Source organism: Bombina bombina, chromosome 11 (genome assembly GCF_027579735.1).
Source record: "Bombina bombina isolate aBomBom1 chromosome 11, aBomBom1.pri, whole genome shotgun sequence".
NCBI lineage: Eukaryota > Metazoa > Chordata > Amphibia > Anura > Bombinatoridae > Bombina > Bombina bombina.
In genome coordinates, this window is record NC_069509.1 from 63,728,471 (window position 1) to 63,752,676 (window position 24,206).

General features: G+C 34.0%; 1 protein-coding gene across 1 annotated transcript in view; it reads left to right on the forward strand.

Moving 5' to 3' along the window:
* LOC128641929 (uncharacterized) overlaps window positions 1-24,206 on the forward strand; it is a 175,339-nt gene that overhangs the window by 4,272 nt on the left and 146,861 nt on the right. Inside the window, exons 2-9 of the mRNA XM_053694524.1 lie at window positions 2,220-2,279; window positions 7,794-7,828; window positions 10,068-10,089; window positions 11,251-11,278; window positions 14,847-14,904; window positions 17,107-17,262; window positions 22,990-23,174; window positions 23,342-23,445. Coding sequence (XP_053550499.1) covers window positions 2,240-2,279; window positions 7,794-7,828; window positions 10,068-10,089; window positions 11,251-11,278; window positions 14,847-14,904; window positions 17,107-17,262; window positions 22,990-23,174; window positions 23,342-23,445 — 628 coding nt within the window. The 5' untranslated portion in view covers window positions 2,220-2,239. The remainder of the gene's footprint in view (window positions 1-2,219; window positions 2,280-7,793; window positions 7,829-10,067; window positions 10,090-11,250; window positions 11,279-14,846; window positions 14,905-17,106; window positions 17,263-22,989; window positions 23,175-23,341; window positions 23,446-24,206) is intronic.

A 24,206-nucleotide genomic window follows, 5' to 3' on the forward strand; every position in this document is an offset into this window, starting at 1 on the left:
ATTTTTAAATTTCTTTACATTTCTTTTGTGCATTCATTCAGATATTCGTTTTCGTTTCCGAAAACAAATATTAGATTTTCGGTACAAATGTATGTGAATGCTCATCTCTATTAAAATGTATTGCCATGCTCCAATATATGTGTGTGTGTGTATGTGTATATCTATCTATCTAATCTATATATCCTATGTATAGCACAGTGTAATACACTATTGATTTATAAGTGATAGATAATAACCATATATCATAACATCTGATCAAGCTACAGTTTGTGTCACTGGTCATTTTTTATATTTATTGAAAGGTAAAGGAAGCAAAACCATTAATTTTCAAATTATGATATTGAATTTTTATTCCTTAGTAGTATTTTTATGTAAACTGGCCCTTTTTTCAGTAATCTGTATTTTCAATCATTTATGCCATATTCAGACCTTCAAAATATTGGGTATATTTTATTCCAGTTGATAAATATATCAATAGTTTTTCTACAAAATTCACCTTTAAAGTCTAGGGATTTTTTTTCTAGATAAACATTGATAAGCTTTTTTTTTTTATTATTATTAACAAACATTCTTTTTATGAAGAATTGTATTAACAAACCCTCATGCTATCAGTTTTAAAGAGACACTATATTGTAAAATGGGTTTTCCAATTACCTGTTATTCCAGCTTCGTAGTGTTAAATGAAAAGGAAGTTGGTGCTTAAAGTCTATATTTCTATATGAAATAGATGGTTTTGCTAATTGAAAATGCAACCCATTTAAATGGGCTGAGCTTGTAGACCTCCTTATCGTTTATTCCTCTTTACACAAAAGCCTCCTTATCTTATCTCTTTTTGTATTCACAAATGGGAATAGTTAGATGAAGTGAAAACTAACATTCTTGCACTCATCTTTATAGCTGCTGAATTTTGTTTACATAGCTTTTCTACATAGATTACAGCAGTGTAGTTGGTGGCTTAAACAGGTAATAATAAAAACATTTGTAAAGCAAATAGTACATTACAGTATATCCTTTAGTAACCAATAACATGAAACCATTTAGTAAATTCAGAGAGCTATACCCCTGAATACTACCATAGAATTTAGACTTTGCAGCTATCAATTGTTTAGAGAATAGAGAGGGTTCTCTTAAAGGTACATAATAATTACAAATGAATTTCAATGTTGACTAAAAGCATTTTTGTTGGTACAATAATATCGGAATGCAGGTTCACGGAGCATATGTACATACGCTCTGTGCGCTCATGCACAGTAAAATCTGTTGCTGATACTGTGACAGATATTATTACAACCATTTTGCTAGTACATATGCATGGCAAAATGCTTCTGTTATACGTGCATTTCACTTTTTACCATTATGTCCCTTTAAAGATAAATTCACTTTTGCGAATGAGAGTTCTTTGCAAAGAAAAGTTTTAATTTCTAAGCTAAATATTTTGATTTAAAAGGGACACATCTCTAGTCTAAATTAAACTTTCATGATTCTGATAGAGCCGGCAATTTTAAAGGGACATGCCACCCACATTTTTTCTTTTATAATTTAGAAAGAGAATGCAATTTTAAACATCTTTCTAATTTACTTATATTATCTAATTTGTTTTATTCTCTTGATATTCTTTGATGAAAAGCATATCTAGATATGCTCACTAGCTGCTGATTGGTTGCTGCACATAGAAGCCTTGTGTGATTGGCTCACCATATGCATTGCTTTTTCTTCAACTAAGGATATCTAAAAAATGAAGCAAAATAAATAATGGAAGTAAATTGTAATGTTGTTTAAATTTCAATTCTCTATCTGAATCATGAAAGAAAGATTTTGGGTTTAGTGGCCCTTTAAGCAACTTTCTAATTTACTCCTATTATCAATTTCTCTTAGTATCTTTATTTGAATGTAAGCTTAGGAGCCGGCCCATTTTTGGTTCAGCACATGGGTAGCGCTTGCTGATTGATGTCTAAATGTAGCTACCAATCGGCAAGCGCTACCCAGGTGCCGAATCAAAAATAGGCCAGCTCCTAAGCATACACTCAAATAAAGATACCAAGAGAACAAAGAAAAATGGATAATATGAGTAAATTAGAAAGCTGCTTAAAATGTCATGCTCTCTGAATCATGAAAGTTACATTTTGACTAGACTATCCCTTTAAGTGTAATTGTTCTCCAGTGTCTATGAAAGAGTCACCAGTTGTTATCTAATTTCATGTTATGTTTACATTTAACAGGCAGTTGTACCAGTCTAAATATGGGTTCGTTTGGACATCAAGGATGCCTCTTTTTTTTAGGTAAGTTCATATTTGATGTTGGCTATAAGAACAATATAAATGACATTGGGAGCTGAATTGTTTGAGGCTCCCAAGCAGAAGATCGCCTAATTAAAGTGGCAGTACATAATTCAGCTAGAGCATGCCATGTTACACAACTTTTCAATTTACTTCTATGATCTAATTAGCATTTTGTTGAAAAGCATACCTAAGTGGAGCAGCAATGCCCATTTGGGAGTAGGGTTCCTAAGTATTCCTGGACACTTATGAGTTATACATGCTGCAGGGTAAGCAGGGAGGAACCTGCATTGTGCTGTTCATCAGCACTATTCATGTGATGTCCAGGAAAACATGACCGAGATGGCAACCCTATTTGGGAGTTAGCTGGTGATTTGTTATTGCCTTAAAAGGATACTTAACCCAATTTTTGTCTTTCATAAATCAGATAGAGCATGCAATTTTAAGCAACTTTCTAATTTACTCCTATTATCAATTTTCTTCATTCTCTTGGTATCTTTATTTGAAAAGCAGGAATGTAAGCTTAGGAGCCGGCCCATTTTAGGTTCAGCACCTGGGTAGCACTTGCTGTTTGGTGGCTAAATGTAGCCACCAATCAGCAAGCGCTTCCCAGTGTTCTAAACCAAAAATGGGCCGGCTCTTAAATTTTCATTCCTGCTTTTTCAAATAAAGATACCAAGAGAATGAAGAAAAATTGATAATAGGACTAAATTAGAAAGTTGTGTAAAATTATTATTATTATCAGGTATTTGTAGAGCGCCAACAGGTTTCACAGCGCTAAAATTGCCTGCTCAATCTGAATCATCATATATGACAAATATTGGGTTTAGTATCCCTTTAATTAATGTATTCATCTAGCTCTCAGTAGTGCATTGCTCCTCATTGAACAAAGTATACAAAGAGTAGGAAGCAAATTTAATAAAAGATGTAAATCAGATACAAATTTGGTTTCATGTCACTTCAACCCCAAAGGGAGTTAAAGAAATTGGGCTGGTTGCAATCTTGTTGATACATTTTGTAAACATCCGTATTGAGCGCAATACAATAGAAATGCTTAGCAAAATACGTATCTACAAAACTCCCTTAGGCTTTATTAGTGAATTATGTAGAAAAACCATAAACATGTTGCGTTATCAACTACACTTAACTTTTGTGATCGGCAGAAACTGAACTTCATGTTAAAAAAAGTAATATTAAAAAGTTTGATTGTGTGTCTGTTAGATAAACTTGTCTTAAATGATTGTGGGAAATCTCACAGTTACATGCTCTAATTTGTTTTCATTTAAAGGGACAGTAAAGTCATAATTAGACATTCAGACAGAGCATACAATTTTAAACAACTTTCCAATTGACTTATATTATTTAATTTTGCTTCCTTCTCTTGTTATCTATTGCTGAAAGGTTTATCTAGGAAAGCTCAGGAGCAGCAAATATATAATTGTCATTGGCTCACCCATGTGTTTAGTTAGAAACCAGTAGTGCATTGCTGCTCCTTTAACAAATGATACCAACACAATGAAATAAATTTGATAATAGAAGTATACTTAGGCTGACTATATTGGCGCTTTAAAAAAAGACACATATGAAAAATACATATGTCAGGGTTCTTATACAAAACATTTCTTTAAACAGCCCTGACATATGTATTTTTCATATGTGTCCCTTTTTAAAGCGGCAATATGGTCACCAAAAGTATACTGGAAAGTTGTTTAAAATTGTATGTTCTACCTAGATCATGAAAGAAAATGTTTGGGTTTTATGTCCCTCTGAGTACCAAAAAACACCTGTTGGTTTATTTATATACTAACTAGATCTTGTTGCACCCAGCAGGTGAGTAGGGAATTTTTTAAATAATAAAACTTGTTCAACAGAAAGTGCTTTAATGAGATCTTTCACTGAAAAAAAACAGGCTCTTCAATTTGAAATTTCCCACATAACTCTGGGTCTCACACAAAAACTATACTCACCAGACTAGTTTCACAAGCCTTTAGCAAATATCTTAAATTATTTTGGGGGGAAAACCAAAAGCAAGTCAAGTAACTGAATAATTCACTTTGTCCCTATTTGGAGTGCTGTTCTTTTGCACCAATACAGTTTTTAGAGCCAGTCAAAATGAATTCTGCAGTATGCACCCTATATTTCATGTTAGTGTCGGATAAAGAACCATTATATAGTTAAAATGACATGCTCTTATTGGTTAGAGCATGAGCAGCACTAGTCATACGACCCAGCTGTGCAAATACTGCTGCTGATTGGATCAGAGGCAATTTCCACGTAGGACCAGCAGTGCTCTTGAGTGATACATTAACTATGTGTTTATTGATCCCATTTGTGGGAGTTAAACACAAAGCTTTGCAGTGTTGCTAGTTATAAAATGACATTCTAAACTGAATTAGAACTTGTCATTTTATTACTGTAATGGCCATTTAAGTTTAAAAATGTTATAGTTTTCCTTATTTGTTTTTGCTTTTTTTTTGTTTGTTTTTTTATTTATATTTTTTCAGGCAAAAACAGAGAAATAGAGACTACCGGGTCTATTTATGAAGCAGCGGATGCTGCCTCAGACCCACTCTGCTTCAGTTCCGGCAGAAGTTAAGAAGCAGCGGTCAAAAGACTGCTGCTCCTTAACTTGTCAGCCAACTCTGAGGTGGCGGACAGCAATCCGCCCGATCGGATACGATCGGGCTGATTGACACCCCCTGCTAGCGAATCTGCAGGGGGCGGCATTGCACCAGCAGTTCACAAGAACTGCTGGTGCAATGATAAGCGTGTGCTGTCGGCATTTATCGATGTGCGACGGACATTATCCGCTATATCGGATCATGTCCATAGAATTTCTGCTTAGTTACATTCAATTTTATTTAATACAGCATTGATCAAAATTAATTGCTGACATAAATATCACTTCATACACAATATTTCTATTAAAGGGACATAGACAGAGAAAACCTTTTAAAAACCTTCCAGTTTACATCTTTTGTGTTGTTGAAACATAGCTCCTTTCCATGACCGCATACCTAGATAGGCTCATGAGCGTGCATGTGTCTTTATCACTATATGTATAACATTGCTGCCACAGAATGCGCAAGACACTTTTGGAAAGAACCTCTTTCAACAAATGATATCAAGGGAAAAAAAATACATTTGATAAAGAAGTAAAGGGATTTTTTTTAATTGCATAATTTAATGTTTTGTTAAAGGGACATGAAACCCAAATTGTTTTCTTTCATGATTCAGATAGAACATACCATTTAAAAAAAAAAAAAAAAAAAAAACTTTCCAATTGACTTCTATTATCAAACTTGCTTCATTCTTTTGGTATCCTTTATTGAAGGAGCAGCAATGCACTACTGGGAGCTATCTGAACATACTGAGTGAGCAAATGACAAGAGGCATATATGTGCAGCTACCAATCAGCAGCTAGCTCCTAGCAGCGCATTTCTGCTCCTGAGTCTACCTAGATATGCTTTTCAGCAAAGGATATCAAGAGAATGGAGCAAATTGGATAATAGAAGTAAATTGTAAAGTTGTTTAAAATTGCCTGCTCTATCTGAATTATTTAATTTCAATTTTTAAATCACTGTCCCTTTAATCTTATTTATGTTTTAGATATTTTGATACATGAGTCAGAAGAAGTAATATACAACATATTACAACAATATATTTAATGCCATGAAGACATTTGATACATTCTGGTTACATTGCTTATATTATCACTATCAAACGGATACTAAACCCAATTTTCTTTCTTTCATGATTCAGATAGATCATGTAATTATAAGCAACTTTCTTATTTACTCCTATTATCAATTTTTCTTCGTTCTCTTGGTATATTTATTTAAAAAGCAGGAAATGAAAGCTTAGGCGCTGGTCCATTTTAGGCTTAACACCCTGGATGGTGCTTGCTTATTGGTGACTACATTTAGCCACCAATAAACAAGCATAACCCAGGTTCTGAACTAAAAATTGCCCGGCTCCTAAACTTTACTTTCCTGCTTTTTAAATAAAGATAGCAAGAGAAGAAAAATTGATAATAGGAGTAAATAAGAAAGTTGCTTTTCTATCTGAATCATGAAAGAAAAAAAATTGGATTTAGTCTCGTTTGTTATTTTTAGCCACTGTATATGATCAGTTTTTGTCCCAAAAGAAAAACGCATTCTTTAACTTTGTGTTGGTATTGAAAATCAACATTGTTTTGGAAATTACCATTGTTTATACTAAATATTCTTAGATTGTTTTTAAAGGTTTTGCTCTAAACCATGATATTCACACGCAAAAATTAGTATTGGTATATGGTAGACATGATGTATTGAAAGCAAAGACTAACCTTAGAATAATATGTAGATGCATTTTTTTCATTTATATTTGTTGTTTAAATATTGAAGATAGTTTTCTAATTTCTATAAAGAAATGGCCACTACCATGTTTGAACTAGTTTTCTATTTCTATCTTATGAGGACAATCAGGGACAGATATAAATCAGTGTTCCAATTATTCTTGTTTGCATAATCTCTTTTATTGCTCGTTTTTATATCTCTACCTAATTGTGAGAGTGAGATTAAAAAAAGTTTAAACACAGAGGTGACTATTAATTTATAGAAACTCAATGGAATTAAGAAAGTTAACTTTTTATTAGAGTTGAAATACATGAAAAGGAGAAAAAAAAATACATAATAAAAATATATTGCAACTACACACATTTTATACAGTCTCATATTGTTTAATAAATATATATATCCTTATTATAATTCCTTGCACTCTGGGGTTCAGTAATATCAAAATAATCCTTTATTTTCAATCTTAAAGGGGCATTAAACTCAAACATTTTCTTTCATGATTCAGGTAGGAAATACAATTTTAAACAACATTCCAATGTACTTCTTCTATTATCTAATTTGCTTCATTCTTTAGATATCCTTTGTTAAAGAAATAGCAATGCACATGGGTGAGCCAATCACATGAGGCATCTATGTGCAGCCACCAATCAGAAGCTACTGAGCCTATCTAGATATGCTTTTCAGGAAAGAATATCAAGACAATGAAACAAATTAGATAATAGAAGTGAATTGGAAAGTTGTTTAAAATGGTATTCTCTTTCTGAATCATGAAAGAAAAAATGTGGGTTTAATGTCCCTTTAAGCAAACAAAAACAAGCATGCAAGCAGTATATGAAATAACACAGTGACGCGTTTCACGTTATCCAAGTGATATTGCCCATCTAATTTTAAACTAATGACAGACAATCAAAAAAAGCATAGTTAAATTACATTGATTACAATTAAATTTAACCTCTTCATTGCTGTCATCATGATTAACTACAATATACTAAATGCCATAATACAACTACATCAATTAAAAACATTTTTGGTTTGCTTTATAGTACAAATGACTGGATCTTACATTTTTTAAAAAGTGGTTGTTTTTGTGATGCCCCTAATGGAAGATTAACTTTTAATGTGCCTGTTTTTTAGCTGTGTTGTAAATACTGATTATGATTAATGCGTTCTTTGCATACAGGTCTTCTAGTGACCCTGACATCTGCCGCAAATACAGTAAGATTACACGTGCCAGGCTGTTCTGTGCATAAACGTGTATTTATTGTTTATAGAAACTGGAAGATAGCTCAATATTGTGACTGCACCTTTGTTTTTACATATTTCTGTATATTTTGACAATTGAAACTAATACATTTCATTGGAACAGGTTTATATTCTGTGTTTGAAGGTATAGTAAAGGGACAGACTACTTTAATTTTTTTATTGTTTAAAAGGTTAGATTACGCCTTTACTACCCATTCCCCAACTTTGCACAAGCAACATTTTTATAGTAATATAATTTATACCCTCTAAGATTGCCTGTTTCTAAGCCCCTGCAGGCAGCCCCTTGTCTAAGTGCTTTTTATTAGCGTTTTAAAACTTGCACAACAGCCAAACAGTGCTAGTTCATGTGTGCTATATAGGTAACATTGTGCTCACTCCTGTAGAGAATGATAATGGTTATACCAAACAAGCACAGATTGGCTAAAAAGTAAGATTGTAAAAAGCACTGAGATAAGGGGCAGTGTGCAGAGGCTTAGATACAAGGTAATCATAGAGGTAAAAAATATATTAATATAACTGTGTTTATTATGCAAAACTGGGGAATGGGTAACAAAGGGATTATCTATCTTTTTAAACAATAGCAATTTTAATGTAGACTGTCCCTTTAAACTTAAATGGATTGGATGTAGCATGACATTTGAAACAACTTTCCTATGTATTTATTTTATCAGTTTTACTTAATTCTCTTGGTATGCTTTGTTAAAGAGCAGGCTTAGGAGTGTGCAATTGTCTTAAGCCATCTGGCAGCAGTGTTTGCAACAATGTTATTATAAGTAGTTGCAAACACTGCTGCTATAGAATGCTAAAGTGCACACTCCTAAACTCCTATTAGCCTACCTAGGTTTATTCTTCAACCAAGGAAACCAAGAGAATAAAGCAAATTTGATAATAGAAGTTGTTTAAAATCGCCTGCTTTAGTGCAGTTTTCCGCTCCTAAGATTAGATATTAATCAAGCCAACTGTCAGTGTAAATTCAATCAAAAAGTCCCAAGTTCTGACCAATTATCATTTGTACATTAAAGAGACCCAACATTTTTCTTTCATGATTCAGACAGAGCCTACAATTTTAAACAACTTTTCAATTTACTTCTATTTAATATGCTTCCTTCTCTTGTTATCCTTTGCTGAAAGCTTTATCTAGGAAAGCTCAGGAGCAGCAGAGAACCTAGGTTCTAGCTGTTGATTGGTGGCTATATATTTTATATATCTCAATTGTAATTGGCTCACCCATGAGATCAGTTAGAAACCATTAGTGTGCTGCTACTTCACCAAATGATACCAAGAGAATGAAACAAATTAGATAATAGAAGTAAATTTGAAAGTTGTTTAAAATTGTATTCTCTATCTGAATCATGAAAGAAAAAATGTGGGTTTCATGTCCCTTTAAAAAAAAAAAAAGCATGTGATTGCTAAAAGCCATTTTTAGATGTTGCGGTTATGATTTATTTTTAATGTTTCCTGTAGATTTTGTTAGTAGAACATTATGTATAAGTCTATTAAATACATAAAAATATGTAAATTTATTTCAAGTCAACTACTGATGGAATATACTATACTGATCAATATAGGTTTAATGATTCTAGACCCTATAGTCCTATATCTAAAATTGCATCTATGTACAACATAATAGAATTATTACAACTTGTCTTGGAATTCTACCAAATGTAAAAAAACAAAAAAACTATTGCACTTTATCAAGTTCCTTTATCAGTTTCATTCGATAAGTGCAAAATGGTCCTAAAAACCTTTTGAAAGAATCGAGAAAATGGTTTGCGAATGCTAAAGTTGTTGCTGTGCATTTGTCGTATGGGTGACTTTTCCAATATCCAATCTGATATTTTTCCAATACAAAAAATAGTGCTATTGTTTACATTGTTAGAATTCCGATATAGAAAAACCCATATCAGGAGTAAACAAAAATAGCCAATAAACACAAACAACATGATCAAAAATAACCCCATAGTTATATTCAAGCAATAGTGCAAATACAAACATTAGTCCTTTAATATTTTCCATTTGATGTTTTTTTTTTTCATCTATATATTTAAAAAAAAAAAAATTAATATAAATACAATGATAACATTAATCCCGCTATAAACGTGGATTTCTTTCTTTACAATATAAAGTTATGATTGAGTTTTAAATGCTTTAACCATTTTCACCATTAATATTTTGTACATTTTCTCCCCAGTGCCTCTACTCCTCTTTAAATGGTAAGTTGCCTTAAATATTTAGTGGTCAAGATTCTTTAAAGTTGATTTTAACAATAAGCTCCTAATATAATATATACATCAAGGCTACAAAGTCCTATGTATAAGTCATTCAATGTACATGTTAATTGCTAGTTATGTAAGACAAAGGTGTCTCTAAATATTAAAGAATGCAGTAAATATTTACTCCCATATGGTCTTACAGTACCATTGAAGGAGCTGAAAAGGTGACCCTTGGATATGTTTTATTAAAGTGCAAAATGCAATAAGCCCTTTACCTTTACATTTAATGTCATTTTTTTCTCCAACATGAAACAATGAAATGTCTCACAACTGGAACAAAGTGTCAGATAAAAACACTTTACAGTAAATCAAATATACATACAAACCGAAACACCTTAAAAACCATTCAATCCGATTTGTATTTGCTTCTAGCAGAGGGTTTTAACCTGTGCAGGCTGCTGCGTGTTAATAGAATATTAAACTCAAAATGGAATTCCCTGTAATATGTTTAAATATGGATAGTAAAAAGTAAACTTGAAAACGGATTTTTATCATTAATTTTGCCTGTAATTTAACTCTGAAAGCTGTGCTTTTGTCCACTGATGGAGAGGTTGGAGTGTATTCTGTATACCTAAAACAATATATAGCAGTCAACTGACACTATTACATTCTACACAGAGATTGTTTGATCAGTGCAAAACAAGGCAAATGTCACTAATACAATGCTTTTAAAACTTTTTTTTTGTATGCAGATATTTGGCTATGCTGAGTTTATATATATATATATATATATATATATATATATATATATATATACAGTAGCTATTTTGCAAAGTTCCTTGTTAGTTTATATGGGAAGAAGTTTTAACCCCTTTTTTTTTTTAATTGAGAATCCTAATGACCGTCCATTCCACACCTATGTGGTGCTAGCTTTGAGACCCAGCGGATGTAGTTTAATCCATGACAATGCATACTGTGGCGCATATTTAAAACATTTTGTATAATCAGATTAGACAACCAGCATAAAGCATTTTTCCATTTGTGATTAGTCTCTAAAATCCAATAAAATCTGGGATGGTACCATTTATTGAAGGTTAGTTTTATGCTGATCTTAATTATTTCTGTTGAAACTTCAACTTAATATTTTTGTTTTTCTAACAGAAACAGCACTCTGTGAAAACGCAACCAGGTAAGTTTACAAAATTGGTAAGATATAGAAGGTACTCAGTAAAGGGATAGTTTACTCAACAAATGTCTCCCCTTTAACTTGTTCCAAATAATCCACTTTACCTGCTGGAGTGTAGTAAATTGTTTACAAGTATTTCCATTGGCATTTGAATTAGTTTATTTAGCCTGTGTTATCCCCACCCATCCTGAAAGTTTTTGGCCTCAAGGCCAAGCTGTATAAACACAGTCAGTAGAAGAAATTACACTCCCAGTGGGTTATAGAAGAGATAATAAAATGGTAATAAAATGTTATTTTTCCATTGTTCTCTCCAAGTATTGGTGATTGCTTTATGGGCAGATATAAGATAAAGAAGCAGGTATATGTACACAGTGTGATAAAGTAATGAGATCTGATTATACCTACATATATAAGATAAGGAAGCATGTATATGTACACAGTGTGATAATGTAATGAGATCTGATTTATATCTACAAGCTCAACCCATTGTATTAGTTTGTAGCTTCAAAACACAAAATTAGCTAATTCATATACACAAATAAACTTTAAAAAGCAAATCTCATACATTTTATACTCTGCAGCTGGTAAAAAAAAAGTAATTGGGAACACATTAAGGGAAAACAATTTTATAGTATATTGTCCCTTAAGCAAGTATGGAGAGCTATTCAGATTCTGAGATTACATTACAATCTCTGTTACATAGTTTGGAGAGACTGTAACAATATGATATTTTCAGGATTTTCTCCATTTACTTATGTACATATAGAATTAGTTATAAATATTTAAATTCTTAATAGACAAATAGAAATTTATACACGGTGTCAGTACATCTTTATACCTTTGTTTACCCTAGTCAAAAAGGATGATCTTACTGAAGTTATCGATGACTCCAGACTAGTCAACAGAAGACATCCTCATGTATGCCCACAGGCCAAAATATTTTAATGTCATTCCTAAGAGTCATTCACTGGCTATTCATGCTTGTAAAGTAATCAGCTAATCAATCTGAAATCATCATCCAGAATTTTTGACTGATGACTTTACATGCCTGATGATGTCTGATGTGTAAATGACTTCTAAGTGACTCCAAGATGGTCTCAAAAGTAATCCTGTTTGTCTTAGGTACATACCTTTCTTTCTTCCTGCACTGCCATTTTCTTACTGCAGTGTGGGCTTCACCAACCTTCAATTGGGTTAGTAACTTTTCTTATTATAGTGGGCCAGATTACAAGTGGAGCACAAAATATCACTTCATGAAAGCGATATTTGCGCTCCATCGTGTAATACCAGCGCACGTTAATGTGCACTGGTACTACAAGTTGTCAGCAAAGCAAACGTGAGCTTGTGATTGCTTTGCTGTGAAGGATTGTTTTCATAGAGCCTTGTTCTGATGCCGTCCTAAGCACAGCGAAGGGAGTAAGTAGCGCAGCGATGGCAGCAAATTTAAATATATATGTATATCATTGGTAATGAAAGAGAAAAATCAAAGTACTTCTGCGCAGCTACAAACAATTAGTATACAAGTAGAATCCAATATAATAGAGGAATCAGTTATTGTCAGTTGAGATGAGTCTTTATGGACAAAATATATATATGAATGGTATATATTTTGAATTAATATGCAGTAAATCCCAGGCAAAAAGAAGTGTATAGTTGTCTTCTTACCGGAAGGTACCTCAATCATATGAGGTAATGTGTAGTCATATGATATAGGTGGTGGTCTGTGGTCCGCCGCTGTCTGTGTTTGTTCTTTCCGTGCAGCCTTGTGTATGGTAGTCCTGGTTAAGGAGCTTCCTGAGTCTGGTGCTTCGATAGATCTTGGCGATATGGTAGAAGTCTTGTCCCGGGGTCTTTCCCAGTTGTCTTTATTGTGACATTTGAAATAGCAGCTTTTCCTGTTGAAACCTCCATCAATGTTAGAGACATCAGAAGAAATCAACCTGTTTTCTGTCTTGCAGGTTGAAGCATGGTGAAGCCTCGTCGCACTTCCAGGCCTCCAAGGCGTTTTTGTGAAGAGCAGGATTCACCTGAAAGCTTGTACTGCAGTGGGAACACCCATTCTCCTTATTTCCTGTTTAACAGAACATGTTCCAGTGATTATATCTGGGATAGCTAACGACTGCGGCCGTTTCAAAATTCCAGACGATCGATTCTGTTTTGCATCAAGAGATCCAACACTTAAATGTTCTCTTTCGGTTCCAGGCGTTGAAATATTCTCTCCAGAGTCCAAGACACCATTCCCACTGCAGTACAAGCTTTCAGGTGAATCCTGCTCTTCACAAAAACGCCTTGGAGGCCTGGAAGTGCGACGAGGCTTCACCATGCTTCAACCTGCAAGACAGAAAACAGGTTGATTTCTTCTGATGTCTCTAACATTGATGGAGGTTTCAACAGGAAAAGCTGCTATTTCAAATGTCACAATAAAGACAACTGGGAAAGACCCCGGGACAAGACTTCTACCATATCGCCAAGATCTATCGAAGCACCAGACTCAGGAAGCTCCTTAACCAGGACTACCATACACAAGGCTGCACGGAAAGAACAAACACAGACAGCGGCGGACCACAGACCACCACCTATATCATATGACTACACATTACCTCATATGATTGAGGTACCTTCCGGTAAGAAGACAACTATACACTTCTTTTTGCCTGGGATTTACTGCATATTAATTCAAAATATATACCATTCATATATATATTTTGTCCATAAAGACTCATCTCAACTGACAATAACTGATTCCTCTATTATATTGGATTCTACTTGTATACTAATTGTTTGTAGCTGCGCAGAAGTACTTTGATTTTTCTCTTTCATTACCATTCATTACAGTGTCAGGGGTACACTTATTATCATCACTTCTTGCTGCACTCCCATACACACTATCATTTTATTGTAGCTGTGGCAACTACCAACACCACTACCAATACTGGTAATTTACTACACTTATTGCACCGTAGGTGCTGGGTTACCTATACCAGTGTTCCTTCTAGAGCGCTGGTGATTTTTTCTTGCTCTACATATGTATATCATTATATACATATATATTTATGTGTTAATATGTCTCTATACACATATTAACACATAAATATAAATGTATATAATCATATATATATATATATTTTCACTGGAAGCACACAGCTTCCATAGACCACAATGTAAAGGCATTTTTCAGTGCCGTTTTTGTCTAACACCCTACTCCCACCAATTTTAGCCCCAAAATACTGCCTAGTGCAGTTATTTTATTAAAAAATAAAGATACTGATATCTTTATTTTTTAATAAAATACACTACATTGTATTTTGGGGGCATTTGGGGCACATTTTATAAAATTAACCAGAGATCTGATCTCTGGTTAATTTTATGAGCACTAAATGCTACCGCGAGCATGAGGTAGCAGTAACCAGCCACTTGTAATAGCTGGTTAATTATCGTGCACACTAATTTAGAGCTCCACTTGTAATCTAGCCCAGTATGTTTAATGTGTCACATTGTTATCCATGTATTTGCTGATGTTATAGGAAAAAGATTTACTAATTGGTATTTCATCTGGTCTCTTCTTCTGCAGCATAAGTAACATCACAAATCTGTGTAGCTACACATTCAAAGACTTTGCCTGCAGTACAGTGAGTATCCATACATCCCCTGTATATGCTATAACCAGTACTGCTACTTTTGGTTTTTGCTTTATGGTATCCCTAATTAATCAAAAAGCCTTTACTTGATTATTTTGCAATACCTCAGAAAATGTCACCCTTAGCCCAAAAACCTCCCTAGGTGTTTCTTAATGAATTAGAAAATTAAAATATAAAATAGGCTAGGCTTTGAAAGGGCATTTAAAAAATAAAATAAAAAAATCTTTTGTGTAAAAATTGTTTTTGTCCTACACTCCCTAGGAGACCATAAAGCAAATCCCATAACCTGCAAACGTTGCAAATCAATTGCTGGTTTAAACCTTTCCTGCCATTAGCTTTAGCGCCGTTAGGACAGCATGAAAGTTCTAGCTTTCCTGAAGCCAGCCATAGACGCTTATTAAATGGGATCGTGGGCTGGAGGGGGTGCCCAGCTTCATAGGCACTACCCCCTGACCCAATCCCATCATTGAAATCACATGATTGCATGAACGATCACGTGATTTTAGTTATTTGTTTACATCAGAAATTTGTTCCAATGTAGAAAAATAAGTCCCGGCAGGAAGGGGGTTAAGCAATTTACAGCACTTTGAAAAACCTAGGTTACAGTTTCTGCTTTTTAACCCTTCCAGGGAGAGTTGGACAAAGCACAATTTCTGCACAAAAGCATGAGGGGGTTTAATGTCTGTTTAAGCTGAACAAATTGTCATCATGCATTTGAAGGAACACTATTTAAGCATAATAAAATATGTATTTTAGGTTAAATCTGTTTTACTTATTTTGAAAAATAACAGGAAGTGTGTGGTTGTAAATAGCTGGCCTGTGGGATAGAAGTTCACTGGCTAATAAGGAAGACTCCCACAGCTCTATTGGTGTATAGTGACACGCCCACAAACAACATTTTTAGCATAGGATCATATACTTTAAAAAACAAAACAAGCAAACAGAATGTAATACATTTTAAAATGCTCTCTGTTAAATTAAACAAAGAAAATTATATTTTTAAGCTGACACCAGACTGTTATCCAATGTAAGGGCTAGAAGCCACAATACAATTCATGATTCATACAGAGCCTGCAGTTTAAAAATAACAAAAAATGTTCCTCTACTTTATAAACAAATTTACTTTTCTTTTTTTGAAAAGCATTCCTAAGTAGGCTCAGGAGCGTGCATTTGTCTTGATCAGTATATGGCAGAACTATTTGTAGCAATGTATAATATTATATACATTGCTACAAATAGTGTTGCAAACACTGCTCTCATATAGGGATCAAAACATATGCATGCTCTGAGCATACCTAGGTATGCCATGAACAACAAAAACAAAGTAAAATTGATAACAGAAACAAATTGGAAATGTTTTTAAAATTGCATGCTCCATCTGAATAATTTGATGTCCATTTTATGCCCCTTAAAAAGAGGCATGGAACTCAATTTTTTTATTTCATGATTCAGGTAGATCAACAAATTTAACTTTTCGATTGACTTCTATTATCAAATTTGCTTCATTCTCTTGGTATTCTTTGTTGAAGAAACACCAATCCACATGGGTTAGCCAATAACAGGAAGCATAAATATGCAGCCACCACTCAGCAGCTCTTGAGCCTACCTATGCTTTTTCAACAAAGCATATGAAGAGAACAAATCAAATTAGATAATAGAATTAAACTGGAAAGTTGTTTAAAATTGCATGTTCTATCTGATTCATAAAAGATAAAAAAATATATCATCCTTCTGACAGGATGTTATTTTAAATCTCTCCAATTAACTTCTATTATTTAATTTGCTTCATTCTCTTGGTATCCTTAGAAGAGAAGCAAATGTTCAAGAACAGCAATGCATTATTGGGAGCTAGCTGATGATTGGTGGCTGCACATAAATGCCTCTTTTTATTGGTTCACCAGATGTGTTTAGCTAGTTCACAGTAGTGCATTGCTGCTCCTTCAACAAAGGACACCAAGAGAATGAACCAAATGTGGTAATAGAAGTAAACTGGAAAGTTGTTTAACATCACATGCTCTATCTGAAGCATGGACAAAAAGGTTTGGATTTTGTGTTCCTTTAAAAAAAAAAAATCTGAGTAGCCCATTATTTGAACCCATTGGGACAAACCTTCCTTAGAATGTTCTAGAATCATTTATGTCACAAATTGACTTTGTGATCAGTTGAATAACCAGTGCCATTTTTTTTCTTCAGCCCTCAACACTCAATGACTTTCCCAGTGACCTTCTTGTGACGTTGACAAGCTGCAATCTAAGCGTGTCTGCTCTCAGCCCTACATACTCTTCCTTGTTCTTCTCAAAACTCAACGTTACTCAATCTGACGCAGTGTTCTCTAATCTTAATAAGAATGTAAGTCAAATTTGTTCATATCCTGCAGTACAAAAATGTGTGGGTGTGGGTGTATATATGTGTGTGTGTGTGTGTGTGTGTGTATATATATATATATATATATATATATATATATATATATATATACATACAGGGCCGTCTTTAATATTGACTGGACCCTGGGCAAAAATTTTCTTGCCCCCCCCCCCACGCAATTTCGCTCTCCACCCCAACATCCCAAAAAACAACTAAATCAATTTTTTTTATTTTTTTATTTTAATTATTAGCCCAGCAGTGGATTATCCACTGCTGGGCTAATCATTTTAAAAAAATGAAATAAATTGCAATATGTGAAACTGGACCTAAGTAGTACTAATAAGTAAATAAATATATGAATTCCTCCACTGTGGATTCATTTAATATTCTTTTGAAATCTATCTCCTACTGATGAGTTCCAAAAAGAACGAAACAGGCTTGTCTAGTGAGTGATTTCTGGTTTGCTGTCATAATCCTGTTTAAAAGGATCGCTGTGTCAAAACAGTATTTTTGAAGCAAAAAAACTGAGAATTTGCATATCTAATTTGCATATCTTACCCACAATTCTCTTGTGCATTGGAAACATTGTATATTTAGAATTTCTGGGATACTTGCCTAGATGTACTAATTTCCTATGCAAATATTTACATTGACTTTATTTATTTATATATATATAATCTGTATGTGAAAAAACATTAGATATCCCAGCACTCAAAAAGACCATGGAAGATATGTATAATGCAAATAAATATGAAACAATTTTATTATAGTATCACTAAATACACCAACAAAAATGCCTCTAATATTAAAAATATAAAGACTGGACGTCCCCAGTCTAAATAAAATCAAGACCATCAGTCCTTATAGAGAGGAGTTTTTATCTGTAAAGCAAACAATTTGTAGAGCAAATGGCTTTTTTTAGATACAGTATATTTGGAAAATCCTCACATAGGATATGGTCAGCACTCGGTATAATAAAGTGATAGTCCTGTTTAGGCAGAAAGCATAGGCAATGCAAAGCAGATAGGATTAGTATGCCAATTTTGTAAAAAGTAGTTGCATCCGACTGTTAAATGAATACACTTTTTCTTCAGCTTAATAAATATATTTCAATTATCAGGGTTAGTATGTTGGTTAAGGCAAAGCATATCAAGCGCATGCAGTTTATAATACAGCAATCTAGGTTAGAAACGACATGCAAAACAAATCTTTATAGTCTGTTAGCACTGGACAAATGTTTCTTAGTGACAATCTGCTGTATTTTAATGTATGATCAGTCCGCCACTCAAGGACTATGACTGCCAGGAGCCAGGTACATTTGTAGCCTCCAAGTAGCTAAAACAGATATATAAACTAAAGATGTATAAAGAACAATCTCACCCAGATGAAAGTTCACATAGGGTCTGATGTTCTTCAGATCCAAAATTCCAGCTGATCGAGCAATGTTAAAACCAAACTTGTAAGGCATGTGTATGTGTGTATATATATATAAATAAAGGACGGTCCGGACCGATGCTCAAAACCAAAAGGATGCACTTTATTCAATTAACAGAATAGAGAGTAAAATCAGCAATACTGTACATGCATGTAGATGATGCATGCAGGCAGAGAATGTAGCTATGGCCAGATGGTAAAGGGCTGTTAGGAGCTATATATGTGTGTGTGTGTACAAATTTGCCCATCCATGTTTAATCTGAAAAGCCTTTGAATCAGAGAAGGTTGTGGCTAGATTACAAGTAGAACGTTATTTATTGCTCCTGCTCGCACGTTAACTCCGCTAGAAGTAAGCTTTTTGCGCACGCCGGGTAGCATGCGTAATACAAGTTGAAAGTAAAAAGTTGAACTTCAAACATTGCAATCGTGTTAACGTATTCCGCCATAGAAGTCAATGGTACGCTCAAGCAATCGTGTTTACTTTCAATTTATAATACCTGCCCTACTTTTGATGCGTGCAAACAGCCTCGATAAACCTCATATCGCTCACATGCACACCACTTGTAATCCTGGGACTTCTCCCAATATCCTGGGGAGAATGAGATAGATGACATTATGTGCAGCCTCGTTTAGTGCATCATATTCTATATGCATGGGTGCATTTAATTTTTAATTAGAAGCAAGTTTGCAATATATTTTCCGTTAGCAAAAATGCTTTTAGTAAAAGTTTATTGCTGTTTCAGCGGCATATGCACATATGCTACATGTGACTGTAGGATCAGGATTTAAGCACCACGGAGCCGATTTAACATGCTGCGTAAGGAGCTGTTTTTCTTTGCGAGTCTTCTGGCTCGCCGGAAACATAAGTTAAGAAGCAGCTTTTATAAGACCGCTGCTCCCTAACTCGTCCGCCACCTCTGAGGTTTCGGACGGACAGCAATCCTCCTGATCAGAGCCGATCAGGATGATTGATACCCCCTGCTAGCGGCCGATTGGCCGCGAATATGCAGGGGGCGGCATTGCACAAGCAGTTCACTAGAAATGCTTGTGCAATGTTAAATGCCGACAGCGTGTGCTGTCAGCATTTAGTGATGTTGGGCAGACATGTCCGCTACAGCGGATCATGTCAGTCCGAAATTTGTTAAATCGGCCGCCAAGCCTGCTCAGATATCTGGAGGTAGTATTGTGTGTATTGCATCAGTGTAGACTTAATTTGTGTCATACAAGTCACTGCTGACTCTATGAGAAGGTGTGATGTTTGAATGCTTGTGCACAGCGTACTCACAGACTGTCAGAATATGTACGTATGCCATTAATAAAACCTAATACCTTTTACTAAAAGCATTGTTGCTCATGGAAGTATATTGAAAAATACTTCAATCTAAAATGTAAATGCACCCGGGCATATTTCAGTTGTGACCTATCCCTTTCATCTACGTGCAGTCAAATCAACAAGACGTTACAGCTTAGAAGCTGCAGATCCAACAGATGCATTCGATTTTTTAACAACAACAAAAGAATTGTAAACATTTAAATAAAATAGATTTTTAAATGAAACAAAGAAAAAATGTTGACAACAGTGTCACTTTAAAGGGATAGGAAGCCCAACGATTTTGTTTTGTGATTCAGACAGAGAATACATTCTACAATTTATTTATTTTTTAATTGTATTCCTTGCTGAAGAGAGGCAGGTGTCTGGTGCACTACAGGCAGGAAATAGTGCTCCGATCTAGTGCTCTTGCTAACATATAACATTGTTTTAAAACTGCTGCCATATATAGTGCTCCAAACATATGCACACTTCTGAGTTTACCGTCCTGCTTTTTCAACAAAAGATATCCAGACAATAAAGAACATTTCATAATAGAAAAAAAATGTTAAAGTTGTTTAAAATCACATGCTCTATTTGAATCGCAAAAGAAAAAAATGTGGGTTTCATGTCCTTTTTAACCTTTTTCTAATTTTCGTTCTCAAAATATGCTTTTGTTGCTAACTCCCTTAATGTGACCTTAACAGGATTAGAACATACACTATTTGCTCTGGGCGTAATACAAGTGCATTTAACTGTTAAAAGCAGGTAATTCCAAAGCTTTTAGCTACGACACTAGACAACTACTCTTTGTTTCAAAACAATGTTATCGGAAGAACAAAAACCTGTTCCTATTTTAGGTTTCTGAACTATTCCAGAGTTTTTTTCCTACTTAGAATAAAATTAGATAATTTGTCACCATTTTATATATTTTGTTTTTTTGTTTCAACTTCCAGTATATGCAATGAAAATATGTTGAATGATAAATGATCAACATAACCTGGAAAGTAAGCAAAATTAAAGGGATACTAAACCCACAATTTATTCTTTCATGATTCAGATAGAGCATGCAATTTTAAGCAACTTTCTTATTTACTCCTTCTATCAATTTTTCTTCGTTCCCTTGCTATCTTTATTTATAAAGCAGGAATTTGACGCTTAGGAGCCAGCCTATTTTAGCTTCAGCACCCTGGATAGCGCTTGCTTATTGGTGGCTACATTTAGCAAACCAATAAGCAAGCATAACCAAGATTCTGAACCAAAAATGGGCGGGCTCTTAAACTTTACATGCCTGCTTTTTAAATAAAGATAGCAAGAGAAGAAAAAATGATAAAAGGAGTAAATTAGAAAGTTGCTTAAAATTGCATGCTTTATCTGAATCATTAAAAATTTGGGTTTAGTGTCCCTTTTTAAAAAATTAACCAGATTTGCAAAAATTCTCTTGTGAGCTTAGCAGAGGCTATTTTGCACACTGGGATATTTTACAGTGAATATTCGAACTAGCTAACTAATAACCCCCATAACATAATTAGAACGTTTTGCAGTAAAGGGGCATTGCACTGCAGAAATTGCATGCTTTGCTAGTACAAACCCTTGAACTCTAAAGCCCAGATCCCAAGTGGAGTGCTAATGATAGCACTGGACGCAATACCAGTATCACTGGACCTTAGAAATTAGCATGCAAATTGATATTACAAGTCCATGGTAAAATAGATTTAGCAGAGAAGGTTTAGCAGGGCGGGCATTGCTTTAGTGCACTCTATAACTTTTAAGGAATATCGCAACCACGCTAAATATCGATGATATTACAAGTCAAATGTGATGAGTTGCGCTGGAGCACAAGCCAAAATAGATCTAAAAGAATTAGTGACCAGCAGAGACGTGAAGTAAATTGTAAGGGTTCAAATAGAAGTTTCACAAAACACATGGAAAACATATTAAAATAAAGCATTACCCTCATATATAAAAATTTGTAATAAAAAGATAGTTTATTTATATATATATATTTTTTTTTTATTTTTTTTAAAGGTTAAAAAGGGATATGGTATTTTGCAAGGTGTTTAACTGGGAAGAGTCTAAAGCATATATGTCTAAATATTTGTATGTGTGTATGTATACATGTATAGACATGACTGTATGTGTAAATATGTATTTGAACAGATACATACATATATAAATATATATATATATATATATATATATATATAAATTCACATTTGTGCACTTCCCAGTGAAATACCTTGAAATATGCAATATCATTTTAAATACATTTTTATGTTTTTTGTGTTTTTTAATAGAAATAATTGAAATCTCTATGTTCTTCACTTAGAAGAAAATGTTCTTTTAATTTTAAATATATTTCAATTTATTTATATATATATATATATATATATATATATATATATATATATATATAAAAATATAATATAATGAAATATATATATATCTATATATATATCTGATCTCTGATGAAGCGCATGTGAGCATGCGGGAAACGCGTCAGATCTAACCCTGCACACTGTGATTGTGTCTTCTACCTGTCTGCTCAATAAATTACCCACTTTGGCAAAAGCTCTGGAGTTCCTCGTCTTTCTTCTCTTCAACTATATATATATATAGATACATATAGAATTTGCTTTAGCGTAGTTGGTCTAGTGTAGTTTCAGGTTAGCTCTGGCAATAGAAAAAATAAAACATTGTAGCGTTTTGGTGTTAATCAAGGTAAAACGACATGCTCTAAATAAATACATTGTGTAAATATTGTCCTACAATTGCTCTTTAACCCTTTAAGGACACAGCTTTCAGTTTGCTCAATTGTTTTATGACGGAATAATTCCGTCATATGTCCTTAAGAGGTTAAAGCGAACATTTCTTTAACCTAAAATACTACCTGATTTTAAGATTGCATTTTATACACATATGGTAAAAGCTTGTCTAGTAAAAATCCTTTCATTTCTCTTTTTGTGCAGTTTACAATTCTACCTCCAGGCTGGGCACAATTTTTGTTTGAGGGGATCTGGGTGCGGATTACACAAAACTGGAACATCTCATCATGGATTCCAAAGGATATTCAACCATTTCTGGTTTTTCTGACCTCAGATATGGTGCAGTGTTTGCAGTCTAAGAATGCAACATGCCCAAGTTTTCAGGAATTGTAAGTATTGATATGTCATTAAAATTGAACCTGTTAATCTCACTCCCCAATTAATAAAAGGTCAGTTCTTATGGAATAAAATACCCAAAATATAAGCATCTTAAATTGTATTGTTTTAAGATATGTTATGTTTTAAGTTGTTGTTGTGGTTTATTTTTCCCTGACAGGTTGCAAGGACTTAATGTACAATTTCCAAAAATGTCAGAGCTTAAGGGGAAAGAGTTATACTCATCTATCAAAACATTCCTTAATAACCAGAAAAATACAACAGGTATGTTCTAATTGTTTTGAGAATATTTTGAAAAGGCAGAAAAACATACAAGATGGGGTAAACATATCTTCCATTGCTTGTGCCTGGGTATCAGGGACTCAGGAGGTTGGTGGGTCTAGTCGCTGTTTTGTGGGAGGAGTTGTGCTGGGAGGTGGTGGGTGTGTATTGGTGGTTAGCGAGTGAGCCTGGGCAGTTTGTTGGTGTGTCTAAGTGTTCCATGGGTGGGACTAAGGGAAATTCAACAAATAGGGACATAAGACTTTCTTAGAGTGACAGCTGGACACAGCCCAGAATCATGGACTGTCCCTCTCAAATAGGGGCAGCTGGGAAGTTGGTAAAGATGTGCTAGAAATTACATTTGTACTGTGGAGCAAAATGTTTAGATATTAGTGGTATATATTTAGTTTTATAATAATAAAAAATAGCCAGTTATAATGGCTTTTAAAGTAGAAATTTATTGTAATATTGATACTTTCATTTTAGTGCAGCCTCCCATAATGCATTGTTTGTTGTTAAAGCGATATTAAACAGTATATGATTATAATATAAAATGTTTAAAGGGATACTAAGCCCTTGAAGGTCGCCTCTTATCTCAGTGCAGTTTTAGTTTTTCACAGCTATACAGTGCAAGTTCATGTGTGCCATATAGTGAACATTGTGCTCACTGCTGAGGACTTATTTATGAGTCGGCACTGAATGGGTAAAATACAAGCCTGTCAAAAGAACTAAAAATAAGGGGGCAGTCTACAGAGGCTTAGATA